The sequence below is a fragment of the Megalobrama amblycephala genome, linkage group LG13 (assembly GCF_018812025.1).
Source record: "Megalobrama amblycephala isolate DHTTF-2021 linkage group LG13, ASM1881202v1, whole genome shotgun sequence".
Taxonomy (NCBI): domain Eukaryota; kingdom Metazoa; phylum Chordata; class Actinopteri; order Cypriniformes; family Xenocyprididae; genus Megalobrama; species Megalobrama amblycephala.
Window position 1 is genome coordinate 15,375,047 of NC_063056.1, and position 19,265 is coordinate 15,394,311.

A 19,265-nucleotide genomic window follows, 5' to 3' on the forward strand; every position below is an offset into this window, starting at 1 on the left:
TTCCCTCAGAATAAATGACAGAGCAATTATGAAGAGGGCCGTTTAAAAGCCTGATGGGAGATGCGGTCTGTAAACGCCTCCAATTAGACAAAGTGCAGAACAAAGGAGACAGCAGACAGGCAGGGAGATGGAGAGAAAGACAGAGGCAGAGATGGCTTCTTATGAATTGCATTTTAATTTTCCAAAGAAAATCAAATTACATTCTTATCAAGTTGTTATTAGAAAAATATTTTTAAATCACTACATTTTTTATACAATAATAATGTACATGAGGCCATTTTTGTTTGTGCACAATAATTAACAAAATCACAAGGCTTTTATAATGTGCCACAAATACCGTCATTCTCGCCTTTACACGTTTGGCTGTGAAAATCGTTCTTTTAATAAGTCCTTTATATGCTGTAAAATTGTTGGGAACATTTCCACAACTGGAAATGTGAAAATGGTGTGATCTGCCAAGGCCAAGGCGGAGAAGCTCTCTCACTCTGTGATAAAGCACCGCTGTAATGATACCTTATGAAAGAGCAGAAGATGAGGCCAGGAAGACCGCAATTAACCGGAGACTGACATGAGCTTAAACAGAAGCCCTCTGGAGCAGTGCGCACAACACTAACCTAAGATCAGAGGTTAAAATACTCTAAACATACAGTGGGAATTAAAAAAGTCAAATAAAATAATCAAACATACATAGTATTAACTAGCGAAATGTCCCATAATTTGTTATTTGATATTGTTAGCATTTTCTCCTAAAAAGGAAAAGTTTACCCAAAAATTCTATCATCATTTACTCACCCCAAACTATGACTTTCTTTCTTCTGTGGAACAAAAAATGTATATATTTTGAAGAATCTTCCCGTTGCTCTTTTCCATAGAATGACAGTTCATAGTGAACATGGCTGTGAAGCTATAAAAAGAAACAAAGCAATGTGGGCTAGAAGCAAGACGTGAATAATGATTTACATTTTAGCTTATTCCTCACATAAAGCTGTAGAAGGCTTAGACAAATCATATGAATCACTTTTATAGTACCTTTTTTTTTTAGTTTGACTGAGATGGTCACTAAAGCACTGAAGTACTGGTTCCCTCAACAAAAAGTCAATCAGATTTTTCCATTGGCTTTTGGGTTTATTGCAGAAAATATGCTTTGCGAACAACAAAAGTTTATGATTCTTACATGTTTTGTTCATCAAAAACACAATCGGCAGCAATTAAAGCTAAATTTAGGCTTTAAATGAACTACACCATGGCCACATGACTTCAACGCCACCATCACCAAGCTTCCGACAACTCTTTCAATCTTTATTTAAAATCTACAAGCTGGAAAGTTTGAGTTAGAATAATAGTTTGCAAGAGCACAAGTATAAACACAACTGTAAAACGGACTGTTCGTGAGTAGAAGAGTTTTCCTGTTCAGTGTGATGACGACGTTTAATGTCTCCAATTACATCCATTTAGCCACTTGTTAGCAACCACCTTTTTCAATATCTTGAGCTTGTTTTAACCACAGACCTTATTTCAGACATTTAACCAAAAACCCATTAAAAAAAACCTCACTGACTTCAGGACGATGGAACTAATTTCTAGGGTTGTATAGAAAGAGCTGCTGGAAAAATCTTCAAAAAAAAAAAAAAAAAAAATCTAATTTAGGGTTCCACAAGAAACAAAGTCAAACAGATTTGGAACAACATGAGGTAAATGATAACTGAATTTTTCATTTTAAGGTGAACTTTTTCTTTTAAGTGTTTACAGAAAGAACTGGAATCTATGGAAATTCATTTGAGTCAGAAGAGAGTGAGATCATATAAAATGTACAGTTTCTTAATTGTTGTCTTTTTTTAGGAAATGGTGCCACCTACAGTAAACTGACCAAATGTAGTGTAAGATACAGTGTGATCCGACATCTGATACGTCTGTCAGCTTTTAAAGATTTGACCGTGTCAGCCAGGGAAACTCCTAGGAGATAAACACAGTTTCATTATGATATGAACAACAAACAGACAACAAAGGTTTACACATGAATAAACTCCATTGAAGTCGATCCTGTTTACTTCTACATGCTTTTGTAACACTAGAAAGTTTCCATTCATCGTTGGGGAAGCCCATTGAGTGTAAGTGTGACATACACAGAGAGTTTCAGAGTTCCAGCTCGCTATGGCACCCAATCCTTCAATACTTCTGCGTGTGGTTGCCAGGATACAACCAGCACAACAAAAAAGGGTCACAACTTTCAATAATGGGGCCTCATAACTTTCAAGAATAGAAAGGTCAGATATGTTTAAGGTGTGTGTATGAGAGAGGGGGAGAAATTTTTTTTTATTTTAGAGTTGTTTTGGTGTTGAAATTTAAGGTTACACAGGCCTTGTGATGTTATGAACACTTAAAGGGATAGTTCACCCAAAAATGAAAATTATCCCATGATTTACTCACCCTCAAGCCATTCTAGTGGTATATGACTATCTTCTTTCAGACAAACACAATCAGAGTTATATTAAAAAAATATCCTGGTTCTTTTCAGCTTTATAATGGGAGTAAATAGTAACTGATATTTTGAAGCCCAAAAAAGTGCATCCATCCATCATAAAAGTAATCCATATGGCTCAAAGGGGTTAATAAAAAATAAATAATAAAAAGGGCTGATTTTAAATGTGCTCTATAAATAAAATTGAAAAAAAAAAAAAAAAAAAAAGCCATGCGAAGCCATGCATCTTTGTAAGAAAAATATCCATAATTATTACTTTATAAGCTATAATCACTAGCTTCCGGTAACATCTGTCCGCGTGTTCAAGAGAGAGTCGAGTTCTGGTGTATGCGGTAGGATGTAGGAGTAGCGTAAGTTTAGGTGAGAGTAGACGCCTCCCGGGTTCAAATAAATAGGGCTGGGCAATAAGCTCCTCCGACATTTCTCTTTAAAGGTGCCCTAGATTCAAAAATTGAATTTACCTCGGCATAGTTGAATAACAAGAGTTCAGTACATGGAAATACAGTGAGTCTCAAACTCCGTTGTTTCCTCCTTATATAAATCTCATTTGTTTAAAAGACCTCCGAAGAACAGGCGAATCTCAACATAATACCAACTGTTATGTAACAGTCGGGGTGTATGCCCCCAATATTTGCATATGCCAGCCCATGTTCCCAACATTATGAAAGGCATTAGACAAGGGCAGGCAGTATTAACGTCTGGATCTGTGCACAGCTGAATCATCAGACTAGGTAAGCAAGCAAGAACAACAGCGAAAAATGGCAGATGGAGCAATAATAACTGACATGATCCATGATATCATGATATTTTTAGTGATATTTGTAAATTGTCTTTCTAAATGTTTCGTTAGCATGTTGCTAATGTACTGTTAAATGTGGTTAAAGTTACCATCGTTTCTTACTGTATTCACGGAGACAAGACTGTCGTTATTTTCATTTTTTAAACACTTGCAGTCTGTATAATTCATAAACACAACTTCATTCTTTATAAATCTCTCCAACAGTGTAGCATTAGCCGTTAGCCACGGAACACTATCAAACTCATGCAGAATCAAATGTAAACATCCAATTAAATACTCTACTTACGCGATTAGACATGCTGCATGACGAACACTTTGTAAAGATCCATTTTGAGGGTTATATTAGCTGTGTGAACTTTGTTTATAGCTGTTTAAGGCAAGCGCGAGCTCCGTGGGCGAAGAGCACGGGATTTAAAGGAGCCGCGCTGCATAAATAGGCACGTTTATAATGATACCCCAAAATAGGCAGTTAAAAAAATTAATAAAAAAAAAAACACTTCGGGGTATTTTGAGCTGAAACTTCACAGACACATTTAGGGGACACCTCAGACTTATATTACATCTTTTGAAAACATGTTCTTGGGCACCTTTAAAAATCTTCATTTTAGATTTCTAATTCATGACTGGTGTTTTGTTTTTCTCTATCCTCTGCGCTTCCGTGTTTGTCCTTGTGTACGGAAGCCAGTAATTCTAGTTTATAAAGTTATAAACAAGGATATTTTTACAGGATATTACGTACAAAAACGCATTGCTTCACTTCAGAAGGCCTTTATTAACCCCCTGGAGTTTTATGGATTAGATTTGTCAAAAGTACCAACCTCGGTACCAATCGATACTGAAATTTTAAAAATGTCAGGCTTTGAGCGCTGTTGAGCGGATTTGTAAACATCTCTTATTGGCCATTGTGTTGACGCACTCATCGGATATGTCTGTGATTGGCTACAATGATCAACGCACGGGGTTTGAAATTGAAAGCGGGAGCGGGAACGTTTGAAAGCAGGCGTCTATCAGTGGACTGGTCTGCAACAGACTCCTGCTTTCAAACGCTCCTGTGTGTATCTGTGTATTGATGACTATTTACAACACTTTTGAAGCGTTGATCATTGAAGCCAATCACAGACATATCTGAACACACAATGGCCAATCAGAGGTGTTTATGAATCCACTCAACAGTGCTCAAAGCGTAATATTTTTAAAAGTACCAAACTCTAGTATGAATTACTTTTAAGATGGATGGATGTGCTTTTTTGGACTGCAAAATCTCTGTGTTATTACTCTGTGTTTGGCTGAAACAATACAGTTATATACACCTGGGATGGCTTGAGGGTGAGTAAATTATGGGATAATTTTCATATTTGGGTGAACTAACACTTTAACTGCTGTACATGTCAAAGGTCCAACACCACACTAGCCTATTGCCAATAACTTAAAATCAGTGTTTTTCCTGTGTAGTTACTTATTTAACATAAGAAAATACAAATGTGTTGTGTTTTATATACGTTTTTAATGATATTCCAACTGATTTAACTAAAATGTAAGATTGTGTTTGTGTGCAGTACCTGTTGTTTGCGGTCTGAGGCCGGGTCTATAAGTACGTTGATAAGGCTGGGCATCTCTGTGTCTGTCAGACTCTCCTGTAGTGCACCGCGGAGTTCCTCCACCGCTCGAACCAGATACCCACGACCCCCAAATGCACTCATCACCTGTTCGTACCGTGCCTCTGGCAGCAGGGTCACCGGAGGAGCACTAAGACACACACAGAGGTCAATCTTATGAACAGCGTTTTATACCTGCTGGGTTCAATAGAAATGAAGCCTACTGATAGCATAATTGATAGAACAAAATTAAATACATTTTTAACAATTAACTTATTGACTATACATTTATTTATATAATTTAGAGGCCCATGAGGTATTAAAATTAGCTGTCCAATATTTTGAACACATTTCAGCCATCTATCCCAACAAATTTGTATTATCTTCATTATATACTCCAGGACAACTTGTAGTGCTGCACAAGATTTTATGGCAGCTTGTTTCTGCAATGGAATAAAAAAATATTAAAAAGCAACATTTTACCTCAGAATTGTGAGATATAACCTCGCAAAACTGAGTTATTGTGCTGAAATGTAGAGACTGTAATTTAATATTATATAATATAACATTTACTTTCAGTCTACGGCTGTCAATCAAGTGACCCTTCGTAGCCGTTCAGGTGCCTCTGGTTTAAAACGAACCCAGAACTTTTCTTAGGTTCTATACTCACATGGTGGTCATGTCTCCCATCTGTTCCATCTCTTTCCATGTTTCTGGATCCACTCCACTGTAGATGCCATTGTTGTTGATTACTATGATGATGATGGGCAGTTTATACCTATTCAGAGTTTAAAAAAAATAATCAGACAAGACAACATAGTGCAACGTAGTTATAGTGAGACAGAGCAAATAGAACCATTATAAAAGTATGCACATTGCACAAATGTCCTGTAGGTGGAGCTCTATGTCCAAGATAAATAATGACTAGAATCATGCATCATGATGAATAATTCACCTGCACATGGTCTCCACCTCCATGCCAGAGAAACCGAAAGCGCTGTCTCCCTCTATACACACCACTCTCTGAGCGCTCTTCTGCGCCTGCTCCAAAACTGCTGCGGCAATGGCAAAGCCTGGACCCACCCCCATAGTGCCAAATGTGCCTGCATCTAACCTGTACAAGACATTCAGATTACTGCTCTGGACAACATTACAGTAGAACTCAACATTTAATAGAGCTATGTAGTTTACGGTACGTTCTTTAAATTTGCTTTCCAGAAGAAGACCAAAGACTTACAAGAGTCAATATGTTCTACAGCTAAAATAAAAAAATGTGTGTTCTGTCTTGTTATTCCTGAGATCTAAACATAACAAAAGTTGTTTTCTCATGATCAAAACATAATAAAAGATGTATTTTTTGAGATCTTAACATGTTGTTTTGTGATCTAAACAACCTTTTTTCTCATAAATCTAAACATTTTTTTTGTGATCAAAACTGTTTTCCTTGTGATTTAAACAAGTTGTTTTTATGATCCAAACATAAAAGCTGTCCTCGTAATATAAACATAACAAAAACTAAAAGTTGTTTTCTTATGTTAGTTGTTATCTAAACATGTTGTTTTGTGATCTAAACAACAAAGGTTCAGTATCTAAACATGACAAAAGTTGTTTTCTTATGATCAAAACATAATAAAAGATGTATTTTTGTGATCTAAACATGTTTTTTGTGATGTAAACAACCTTTTTTCTCATAAATCTAAACTTTTTTTTTTGTGATCAAAACTGTTTTCCTTGTGATTTAAACAAGTTGTTTTTATGATCCAAACATAAAAACGACCCTCGTGATCTAAACATAACAAATGCTGTTTTTGTGATCTAAACTAAAAGTTGTTTTCTTATGTTAGTTGTTATCTAAACATTAGTTGTTTTTGTGATCTAAACAACAAATGTTCTGTATCTAAACATGACAAAAGTTGTTTTACTGTATGTAATTTAAACAACAGAAGTTGTTTTGTCATGATGTAAACAATTTTTTTTTCATCTAAACAGTAGCTTTCTTGTGATCTCGACTTTCTCACAGCAGAAAAAAAAACTATATGTCGCTCTTCATTTCTCTCATCACACACAAACCATTTCTATATTTAAAATGTCAAATATGAGCTGTTTTAAAATTTGTGATCAAAACTTGTTTTCCTTGTGATTTAAACAAGTTGTTTTTATGATCCAAACATAAAAACGCATCTAAACATAACAAACGCTGTTTTTGTGATCTAAACTAAAAGTTGTTTTCTTATGTTAGTTGTTATCTAAACATTAGTTGTTTTTGTGATCTAAACTAAAAGTTGTTTTCTTATGTTAGTTGTTATCTAAACTCATTAGTTGTTTTTGTGATCTAAACAACAAAGGTTCTGTATCTAAACATCACAAAAGTTGTTTTAATGTAATTTGTTTTCTCATGATGTAAACAATTTTTTTTTCATCTAAACAGTAGCTTTCTTGTGATCTTGACTTTCTCACAGCAGAAAAAAAAACTATATGTCGCTCTTCATTTCTCTCATCACACACAAACCATTTCTATATTTAAAATGTCACATATGAGCTGTTTTAAAATTTGCCGTTGTCATGACAATCAGAGCACATGTTTTTTTCTGTCCTCTCTTTATGTATTTTATAAACATTTTAATTCATGAAGAATGATTAACTGTTTTGAACCAATCCAAGGTCTGGATCTGGACAGCTAAACAGTGAATAGTGATCTAGGGATAAATAGAGTATCATCTCTTGTCCAGCTGTGAACAGTGGGGCAGGAAAATGTCTCTCACCTGTGTCGTGGGAGGTAATTGAGCAGCATGGTACGGCCGATGTCCATAGTGTTCGCTCCCTCACTCACTATGAGGCAGTCTTTGGGCAAGAGCTCAGAAATATGGTGGAACGCTGTGTAGTAGTTCATGGGCAGAGTGGACTGGAGAGCAAGAGTCTGTGGGACACAATAAAAATGGTTCATCGAATGACATAAATGATAAATTCACAGACGTATATAGAAAGCTGAATGATCAATTGAAAGCAATTTTATTATATCAAGTATGTTACTGGCGCACAAGCTCACCTTTGATATCTGAGTATTGGCAGTCATTTTGTCCCTCAGTGTCGTCCACCATTGGGAATCAGAAGGAAATCTCCAGGACTCTGATCTTACGGTCTCCAACAGCTTTAAACCATGTAGAAAATGATATTTAAGGGGCCATTTCATGGAAAACATAATTTTCCATAACTTTTCCACCATTTATTGAAATTAAACAGCAAAAATTAACACATTAACATACGAGCATCCACTATCAACACTGATTCAGTATTTTGTAACAGTCGACAAACTGTTCCTCATTTCACAGGCAAAAATGTTAGACAATAGAAACAGGAGTCATTGATATAAAGATATAGAAAATCTGCCATTTTAATAGTAAGGGTCAAAGAAAATAAATAAAAAAATACATTTTTGCAAAAGACATTTGTGTAACATTTTAAATCGAACTAAAAGGAAATAAATGTTACAAATACTGGATTTCAATGGGACATTTGGAGTCTCTCACAGAGTCTATAGAACAGTACCCTTTAAAAAGTACCATTTAGGTGCTAACATGTACACCTTTGTTACCAGTATGTACCTTTGAGGCACTAAAATGCACTCTTAAGGTACAAAGGTCTACCTGTTAAAAGTGTACCGCCCCAGTGACAGTTTTTGTACCTGTTTTTTTTTTTTTCCTGAGAGTGTATAAGGGTGCAAAACCAAAAAAACATGTTTTACGTAAGATGACTGAGGATACTGTAATTTACCTGGCTGACCACAGCCCGTATGTCTCCGAGCAATGCAGATGCGGCTCTTCACATTATTATTCAACTCCTCAGCACATAGATCCACCTGAACAAATTCACAATAAGATCATTTAGTAATCTTAAATCTTAAAGAAAATTAAGTTTGTAATGTAGTTTATATGTCTGTGTTTTTTTAAAATATGCTTCAAAGGAACACTCCACTTTTTTTGAAAATAGGCTCATTTTCCAACTCCCCTAGAGTTAAACAGTTGAGTTTTACCGTTTTCGAATCCATTCAGCCGATTTTCGGGTCTGGCGGTACCACTTTTAGCATAGCTTAGCATAGTTCATTGAATCTGATTAGACCGTTAGCATCTCGCTCAAAATTGACCAAAGAGTTTCAATATTTTTCCTATTTAAAACTTGATTCTTCTGTAGTTACATTGTGTACTAAGTACGGAAGAGGATTAGGGCCAAGCAATAATAAAAAAATAAAACCATCTCGAGATTAAAGTTTTTTAAATTTAGAGAAAAAACTCGTTAAATTTCGAGAAAAAAATCTAAATAAAATGTTGAGAATAAACTCGTTAAATTTCGAGAAAAAAGTCGAAATAAAATGTTGAGAATAAACTTGTTAAATTACGAGAAAAAACTTGTTAAATTTCAAGAAAAAAGTCGAGATAAAATGTTGAGAATAAACTCGTCAAATTACAAGAAAAAACTCGTTAAATTTCGAGAAAAAAGTTGAGATAAAATGTTGAGAATAAACTCATTAAATGAGAATAAAGTCATTAAATTATGAGAAAAAAGTCGTTAAATTATGAGAACAAATTCGTAATTTAACGAATTTGTTCTCGTAATTTAACAACTTTTTTCTCATAATTTAATGTTTATTCTCAACATTTTATCTCGACTTTTTTCTCGAAATTTAACGACATTTTTCTCATAATTTAACGAATTTGTTCTCGTAATTTAACGTCTTTTTTCTCGTAATTTAATGACTTTATTCTCAACATTTTATCTCGACTTTTTTCTCGAAATTTAACGACTTTTTTCTCGTAATTTAATGACTTTATTCTCAACATTTTTCTCGAAATTTAACAACTTTAAAGGTGCTACAGAGGATGTTTTGTTTTATACATTTTTGCAATATTACTTTAAACTGTCTTTACTAACTGATAAAAGACTATTTATTAGTTGAACTTAAAGGAACAATATTAATATACATCATCTGTGCACGAGGTAGGGCCTTAAAAACATCAGCCAATCGTTTACGTGATCATCGCGTAAACGATTAGCCCTCTGGCTTGTCAATCACTGCCATCACGTTCCTTGTGAGAGACATGCGCGGATTGGCCCTCTGGCTTCTCAATCACTGCCATGATGTTCCTTGTGAGAGACGTGCGCGGCTGTGTGCTCCAGTAACTTTCCACACTCCACAGGCGCCGCATGCAATGTTTTTGTCAGGAGACAGGAGTAACAACTGCAGATTATGAGTTACCTGCGGTGAGTCCGACATAATGAATCCACTAACACGATACAGTGAATGCCGGTGGTAAACACGGGAGGCGTTCCCTCGAAATGAGCTGTGAAGGAGGGGGGTTGTTCTTATGCATGCGCTCATTTCAAAAACTCAGTAACAGTCTTTGGTTTCTGAGTCGACGAAAAGATCCTCTGTAGCACCTTTAATCTCGAGATGGTTTTATTTTTTTATTATTGCTTGGCCCTAATCCTCTTCCGTAACTAAGACCGACGGAAAATGAAAAGTTGCGATTTTCTAGGCCGATATGGCTAGGAACTATACTCTCATTCCGGCATAATAATCAAGGAACTTTGCTGCCGTACCATGGGTGCAGCAGGCGCAATGATATTACGTACCTTTTCTTAGTACACGATGTAACTACAGAAGAGACAAGTTTTAAATAGGAAAAATATTGAAACTCTTTAGTCATTTTTGAGCGAGATGCTAACGGTCTAAATCAGATTCAATGAACTATGCTAAGCTATGCTAAAAGTGGTACCGCCAGACCCGGAGATCAGCTGAATGGATTCGAAAACGGTAAAACTCAACTGTTTAACTCTAGGGGAGTTGGAAAATGAGCCTATTTTCAAAAAAGTGGAGTGTTCCATTAAGACAAACCATGTGCAAATTCATCAGTCAACACCACTGTTGAGTATTTTCTCCTTAAAACTGCAGTGTACCAAAAACACGGTTTGAATCCGCCTGATTTGTACCGTCACAAACATGTAACCAATCCGTTAATGTACGGTGGGGCTTTTCTCCACTGACCTCCTATGATGTTCAAAGTGATTCTAAGTAGGGCTGGGCGATATATCGCACGCGATTGTCACGCGCATTTCGTCAGTAAAGTCGGTTTCCTGATTACCACTAAATCGCCATCACCTGCTTTCAAATGGAGCGGCAGATCACCTACAAGTGACGCAATATCGCGTTCATATCGCAGATGAATCGCCTTCGATAATGAACGCGATATTGCGTCACTTGTAGGTGATCTACGGTTCTGTCTATTAAATGCCGCTCCATTTGAAAGCAGGTGATGGCGATTTAGCGGCAATCAGGGAACCGGCTTTACTGATGAAATGTGCGTGACAATCGCATGCAATATATCGCCCAGCCCTAATTCTAAGGATTTATTTTAGAAGGCAGCTATCTGACTCTAAGATAGCGAACGGGAACATGGTTTGTGTAACATTGGCAAAACATTATTTGCCGTTTGATAACGTAGACAATCCAAAGGCTAATGATATTAATTAGAGTTATGCGTCCGACGTTGTAGCGGTACATAATACACATCACCATTCTGATACATCGACTTGTAGACAACCCTGTATAATTCGCTCTTCCTCTTCTTCTTCTGAATCAGTTTCTGGTTCAAACATATAAGGCTGAATTATACAGGGTTGCAACTAACCTGAATGATCTTCACATGAGGACTAAATCTTGGTGGAAACCCAAAGTGCAGGATCCAGTTGAGTCTGGCACCCAGCAACACTATAACATCAGCCTGCAATAGAGCTCTAGAACAGAAAGAGATGGGCATCATATCAGTCAGTTTCATTAAAAAGAGATTTTGTAAAGATCATTTAGACACATACACACACATACCTGGATCTAGCTGCAGCAACACAGTTGGAGTGGTCATCCGGCAGTAGTCCTTTCCCCATAGGTGTAGGAAGGAAGGGGATTCCAGTCACCTCCACCAGCTCCCGGACCTCCTTCTCCGCCCTGGCATACGCCGCACCTGCACCAGATCACAGCTCAACACTGCATTTGCAACATTGCTTTATTTTAGCCTAGCCTTAAAGATGTTCAAACATCTGGGTCATTCAGTTGTATTCTGTTCACCTTTGCCCACGATGATCAGAGGCCTCTGAGCTGCTTTGAGCAGCCTGACAGCCTCTGTGATCTCCCTGCTGTCGGCCTGACTCACAGGAGGAGCAGGACAACAGGAAACAAACCTAAAGATAAATAAAGAACGTGTATAATAAGCAATGCAATTTGCAAGTGATCACATCATAAACTACAGTTAGTCAGGAAGCTCCCCATTGCTATGATAAATCTTCAAGTCTACATGAAGCTCACCTGACACTGGTCCGGTCAATTTTGGCGTTCACCATATCTCCAGCTATGTCTATGTAACATGCTCCTGGACGGCCGTAAATGCTGCTCCTTACAGCCTAAAAAAAACACACAAACATCCCATTAACTATAGAACATTGTACATTGTATATTTCGCCTACATTAGGAGCATTCAATTTCAGGACCCAATTAAATGTTTGACAAAAAAAATCAGTGCTATTTTAGTATTATTAGGGGCCAAGCATCAAAGATGCATAGGCACCTACTGTATCCGTTAGAGTTGTTCTTCTTCTGCCCTGAAAGTCTATATCAGCCTATAGAACCTTAAGGTAAAAAGTTGTGAAATTTGGCACACAGTTAGAGGATAGTCCGGCCATTAACCACAGCAAAAAACTCAATCCCTATAGCGCCACCAACTGCCCAAATTTCACTTACATTTATGTCCAAGATGGTTCATCCGATTTTAACCAAAATTTGCTTAGATCATTTTCATACCATGGTGACATAAAAAAAAAAAAAAAATCTAATTGATTTGTCAAACCACTCATGAATAACGTGCGAACAAATTTGACGAAGAGCACACCAAAATGGACCCGTATTCTAACCAAAGTTGGTGTGTTTAATGACAACCATGACCTGAGGGTACCTACATAGTTTCAGCACAGTGCCGCCTAGTGGTCAGGAGATTTGAAAAATGTTTTTTCTTATAACATTTAGATTTTTTTATTTTCAAAATTTAGATCTCTTTAGATTTGGTATAGCATGGTGAGTCAAATGATACCCATTTTGAATTTAAACAAACTAAACGAAACTTGGTAAATGTCATCGGCACCATTCCCTGAAGGTACTCAAAAAGCTTCAGAGCTGCGCCACCTTGTGGTCAAGAATTACAATGAAATTTCAAAAAATGCTGATTGCTTGATCAATTTTGCCTATTGTAATGAAACTGGGTCAATAATGGGTCATGCCCCCATTGCTCTGATCATGAAAATTGAAGCAGACCATTGTAACGCCTGGATGGATCCGTTCAGAGTCAATAAACTTTGGAGTTTTCAGAACGCTTTTAACCTGGTGAACTTTGTTTATAAATCACTAAATCGGCGCCGGACGGCTGTGACTTTCGGCAGGTTTGTGGGCCTGCGATGGTAAACAGAAAAGTCCAACTTCCTCACTTTGGTGACTTCAAAAGGAGCACCCCCCCCCAGAGACTGACCAGATCCACATTCCAACACCCCACACACACAGGGACACACAAAAACACACACACAGACACATACAGAAACACACAATCATACATTTTTAACTGTATATGTGAACTACCACTATGCTGGAATATATATATGATATATTTTAGAGCCTATGCATGTTTCCTAGTGTTTAAATGAGTGTATTTGTGCTAGTGTGCATTTTAACGATATAATTTTGTCTGTAAACCATAACTCCTTTTCTATGCCTTTCTGACCTATCGAGTTTGATCTCGTTTTAAAGCTCCGGACTCGAGCTATTCATTGAGATATTTCACATAGCGGACAATTCAGGTTTAGATCCTGTGAAGAACACGCTCCATCTCGAAATCCGATAGCTTGTATGCAAACTCAGTAGGATCCAAACAAAGGAACTTTGCCCGCCAAAAGTGCTGCGCATCTATTGGTCGCTACAATTCAGGAGGTGTGTTAGCTTGGGTTCCATAAAACAACGACACACACCTTCACCTCGTCTCTTCGCTTCCTCTTCTTCTTCTCCTTTGTCTCCCGACTGACTCACGAGCACCTCATGCACGGACGCCTCAGGTGACCGTGCTTCCCAACCACGCGCGCAGTTCGGGAGGACCACTTCCTTAGACTTTCTCTCTCTTCGGCTAAGTTACTTAAGCTTAAACCTCTTTTGAAAACCCCGCCGGAGAAACCCTCTCTGAAAGGACCAACCCAGCCAGGCGCATTGAAACTGCTACACACGGACTTGAACCAATAAGCAAGTATTATCATTTATCTGAAGTTGTCTAAACTGATTTCTGTGCTGGCTCTCTCTCAAAAAGGTTTAACAAAGAATTTGCCATCCTTTGATCATCTTTCTTTCCATGTCTTTTCTTCATTCTCACTCTTGTGTATATATATGTGTATACTTCTGTATATATTTTAGACGTATAATCTCTGTAGCCGTAGCTGTATATTAAACACTTAATTCATGCTCGATTGTTCTGTTTGTTCTTTCAACTAAAGACCAAGTCACTTTAACGTTTTTCGATCGTTTTGTGCTTTGATGCTATAATAGGAATTTATTCTCATTGGCCAGAGAGTAACTCCGTTCCTAATATTTTATAACATTCTGAGGAGCTGCAGTTTGCTGGACAAACCAACAGTTTCTCTAAATAATTATTAAACCAGAACTAATCATATATGTAATTGATTATAATTCGTTGTAATTGATTCACAATATATGTTTAATTCCCCGTTGGGTCGATATATGAATCATAATTTATTCATAACCTTATGAATTATTATATTCATATTTCATCCATAAATTGATTAATAACTGTATGAACCGCTACATTCGTTACACCATCCTCAGACCTTGCTGACAAAAAACCCCCCCAAAAAAAACCCCAAAAAAACACCATGGAATTCAAGTCAATTCGTCAAACTGTTCTCGTTTAACGTGACAACAAATTTACAACAACATGCCAAAATGGTCATGAGGCTATAGAGTACCTCATGGTTGACGTGTTTTTGTTGGCCAACCCCGAAGTTAGCAGCGCACGGGTTCCCTCGATTGAAAGCCTATGCTTTTTTCCCACAGACTTTTGGAAAATCGCAAAAAATAAGCTGTGTTTAACAAAGGGTTATGACACTTACATGTTTTGTCTATCAAGATAATCTTTACAAGCCGCAACATTTATACATTTTGAAGCCTAAATAAAGTCGTCAGATATAAAAAGCTAACAGTAGGCTATTAATGGACTACAGCACACCATGGTCGCGGATCAACGTCACCACCATCAAGCTTCCTCAAACTTTATTTAAAAAACAACTTTATTTAAAAACATGTTCGCTGATTATGATCTGTGCTGTGTATGAATACTTATCCAGTTTTTCATGAGAAATGCTGTCCAAATGTCCTGTTTGTCATGATAACGTCTAAAGTCCCCGCCAAAGGAAGTAGTCCCTTTTAGCAATTTGTTAGCAACTGCCGTTTTTAAGACACAATAAAGGTTTAAAAAAATCACAAGTGGGTTATAACTGGTGTGTTTTATGTCATAGATCAAAACATGAAAATATTTAGAGGCTTTGTTAACCACAGACATTATTTCAGGCGATTTAGCAAAAACCCATTCAAAAAAACCATAGATTTTAGGGCGATGGAACCGGAAGTCCTAAAATGCTAACTCGCTTCCGGGTTTTGCCTACAAAAACACGTCATCCCTGAGGTAATCTATATCTCTGCAATGCTGTCACTCAACACTGACCACACCAGATCAATTTAGTGTCAGTGCCACCTATTGGTCAAAAGTAATAAGCAATTATGTCACATTACAAGTGATTGTACTTATGGCTTTCAACCATTTTGCTTAAAACAGTCTCCAAATTACTCATTTTTGCAGTTGGTCTGATGCTCACTGCTTGATTTATAGCTCCTCATTCTGCCTCTGTGGTGTTTGGCCCCTTAATTGCATCTTGCAGCTATATTTTATATACGATTATAGTATTTATTGATATTTTGAATTAGTTTTTATTTTTATATTTTCAGTTTCCATTTTAGTTTCAGTTTTAGTTTTAGTAATTTAGTTATGTGCTTTGTCTCAAACTTATTTTATTTCAGCTAGTTGGTTAGGCAACATTTCTAAATTTTCATTTAAGGTAAGCTTTTCATCTAATATTTACATTTTATTTCAGCTTTATCAATTAACGAAAACGATGTTTAAAAGTTTTAGTTTTAGTTAACAATAGCAACACTGAAACAAAATGATTTTGTTTGTTGGAGTGAACATAACTGACATTAAGCAGCTTGGCCTTTATTTTACATCACATCACAGCATGGCTAAAAGTTAAAGAACGGAAATTTTAAAGAACAGCTAAATCTCTTTAAACAAGATGAGTCATCTATATTTTTTCCTGTAAGAGACAGACTTAAAATTTTAATTTTGTAAAATGGCTAAAAATGTAAATTTCAAAAATGTATATCTGCTCAAATGTATATTTGCGACATTTTTGTTAATTATCATATAAATGGCCTCAAAGCTTATTTTTAATTTCATGGGGTCTTAAAACAGAGATTCACGATTTAAAACATGACTTACTTTTTCAACTACAGCTGGTATCATCTCAAGGCTGCTTGGTCGAGCAGAAAACTTGCTATACAGACGACAAGCTTCAACCTGATGAGAAACAAGAAAACGATAGAGGTTAAAGAGACACTAGAAAATAAATACAAATGACTGTTTGTTTTCCTTTCCTTTAGAAAGGATCTTAACACATTAAGCACATATAAATATATGAGATTTAATTATAATTATATTTTTTAATCTACTGACAGAACATGTTTCATTTATTGGTCAACAAATGCTGTTTATTTGTTGCTTAATATATCAAATCAGCATAAATACTGAGACACCAGAGGTCGTTGTGTACCAAACATTTCCTATCGACCCCACCTGAGGGAACTCCTGAAATGCTCCTGTGGTTTCTTGGTTCCTATCAGATGAGCCGCCAATGACAATGACAGGCCTGTGATTTTAAATAAGAGAAGAAAAGTACAAAAATGGTCCATTGAGGTCAATTCCCTGTAATTTTAAGTGAATTCAGCAGTGTGGGAGCTACCAGCAGTTCATGTTAGCATTGGCCATTCCTCCGAGAGCATGAATCAGTCCAGGTCCAGACACCACCAGGCACACAGCTGGCCTAAGGAAAGGAAACGATACTTCAGCAAAACAGCAAGAGAAAAAAACAAGTTAAAAAGAAATTAACTGACATATTCATACCATCCTGTCAAATACCCAATAGCAGACGCAGCATAGCAGGCCTGTTAGGAGAGAGAACATGCATGTATAGATAGACCCAGACAGTCTTCATTGTAATGAAACCAGGACACATTTGAAATAAAAGAGAGACCGTCTTACTGCTTGCTCATTGCGCATGCCCACGTACTTGATGCCAGCTGCCTGGGCGGCCATGGCCACCTCGATGATAGGCACACCAACGATGCCAAACATGTACTCCACATTCTGCAGATGGAGTTTAGAGATCCCCAAGGAGCCACAAAAGAGGGCCCATGGAAAAGTTTAGAGAAAAAATGTAAATGTAAATCTAAATAAATAATAAAAATAAGATTGTATGAACAAACGAACAACTCACTAACTTTAATTAAAATAAATAACATTTGTAAAATTTTTGTAAAATACATAAGAGGCATATAAATTTGATAAAATTATTAAGATTAAATAATAAAAAAACCATTTCATTTAAATTAATATTTAAATATTTTTGTTCTTTTGCAACTTATACGGAAGAGGATTAGGGCCAAGCAATAATAAAAAAATAAAACCATCTCGAGATTAAAGTTGTTAAATTTCGAGAAAAAAGACGAGATAAAATGTTGAGAATAAAGTCATTAAATTACGAGAACAAATTCGTTAAATTATGAGAAAAATGTTAAATTTCGAGAAAAAAGTCGAGATAAAATGTTGAGAATAAAGTCATTAAATTATGAGAATAAAGTCATTAAATTATGAGAAAAAAGTCGTTAAATTATGAGAACAAATTCGTAATTTAACGACTTTTTTCTCATAATTTAATGAGTTTATTCTCACCATTTTATCTCGACTGTTTTCTTGTAATGTAATGACTTTTTTCTCATAATTTAATGAGTTTATTCCCAACATTTTATCTCGACTTTTTTCTCGTAATTTAACGACTTTTTTCTCGAAATTTAACAACTTTAATCTCGAGATAGTTTTATTTTTTTATTATTGCTTGGCCATAATCCTCTTCCGTAAACTTATGTACCTATTTATTTATTTATTCGCTCTTTTTCTTTTTTCCTTCTTTTTCTTCTGTTCTCAACTCCATTTCTCTGATAATTTACGTTTCTTCTTTTTCTTTTTTATTTGTTTATCCCCTCCCCATATATATGTATATGTGTGTGTGTGTGTGTGTGTGTATATATATATAATGAGCATTGTTCTACATATATATATATTAGGAAACTTATAATAGAGATATGCACATACTAAACACAATTTTACACACACACTTCACATAATTACATGTATATCCTACTCTCTGTTTTATGCGTTTTGTATTGATGGTATCATCTGACTGTGTTTTCTTATGTCCTGCTTTAATAAAAAAAAATACATTGATTTTAATAAATAAATCTGATTAAAATAAATAAATGATACATCTAACACACATCATAATACAAATGTTTTTCATTTTTTAATCAAAAATTTTTTTTATATATATATTTTGATGAATTTTTCACACTATTAATAGGGGTTTTATAGCATACGGTGATTATTACACATACAATTTGTTATATTAAACTCAATCTCCATGCCTGGTGTTTTGGATCACACTTTTTTGACAGCTCTATTGCGTGCGCGCGGAACCTTTGACACACTGTCCAAGTTCAATAGTGTACATCAGGCGATACGCTCATTCTTTGCACGCACGTTACAAAGAATAACAACACTGTAAATAAAATACACGTTTATGATTAGGTACTATGGACAAAGGTTTTATATAGATACAAACAGATAATTTGCAAGATTATTTCATACAATATACAGGAGAAACTTAAGAGAAAACACTTTTTGAAAAGCATACGGCAAAACCAACACAGACCTGAGATTTGAGCGCCGCAGCGATCAGCTGAGCTCCAGTCACTTCATCCATAATCACCTTCACAACAGACTCATTTCACTCATACAGACATCAAACTGCTCTTCTGTCCAGCTGCTCTTCTTCTGTGGTGTGTGTGTGTGTAGTTAAAATAAAACGAAAGCGCATGTCTCCACCTACTGGATATACTGGACGTGCTGTAGTG

The 19,265-nt window shown here is 36.1% G+C and overlaps 1 protein-coding gene across 1 annotated transcript; it reads right to left on the reverse strand.

The window, feature by feature from the left end:
• Positions 1–1,104: 1,104 nt before the first annotated feature.
• On the reverse strand, positions 1,105–19,221 carry hacl1 (2-hydroxyacyl-CoA lyase 1). Its single transcript, XM_048152523.1, is given in 18 exon segments — positions 1,105–1,953; positions 4,838–5,024; positions 5,544–5,651; positions 5,829–5,987; positions 7,636–7,790; positions 7,920–8,021; positions 8,645–8,689; positions 8,691–8,729; positions 11,557–11,662; positions 11,751–11,886; positions 11,991–12,103; positions 12,228–12,322; positions 16,519–16,596; positions 16,873–16,945; positions 17,039–17,119; positions 17,200–17,240; positions 17,338–17,442; positions 19,064–19,221. Coding segments are annotated over 18 exon segments (1,707 nt in total). The 5' UTR covers positions 19,115–19,221; the 3' UTR covers positions 1,105–1,920.
• Between the last annotated feature and the right edge of the window lie 44 nt (positions 19,222–19,265).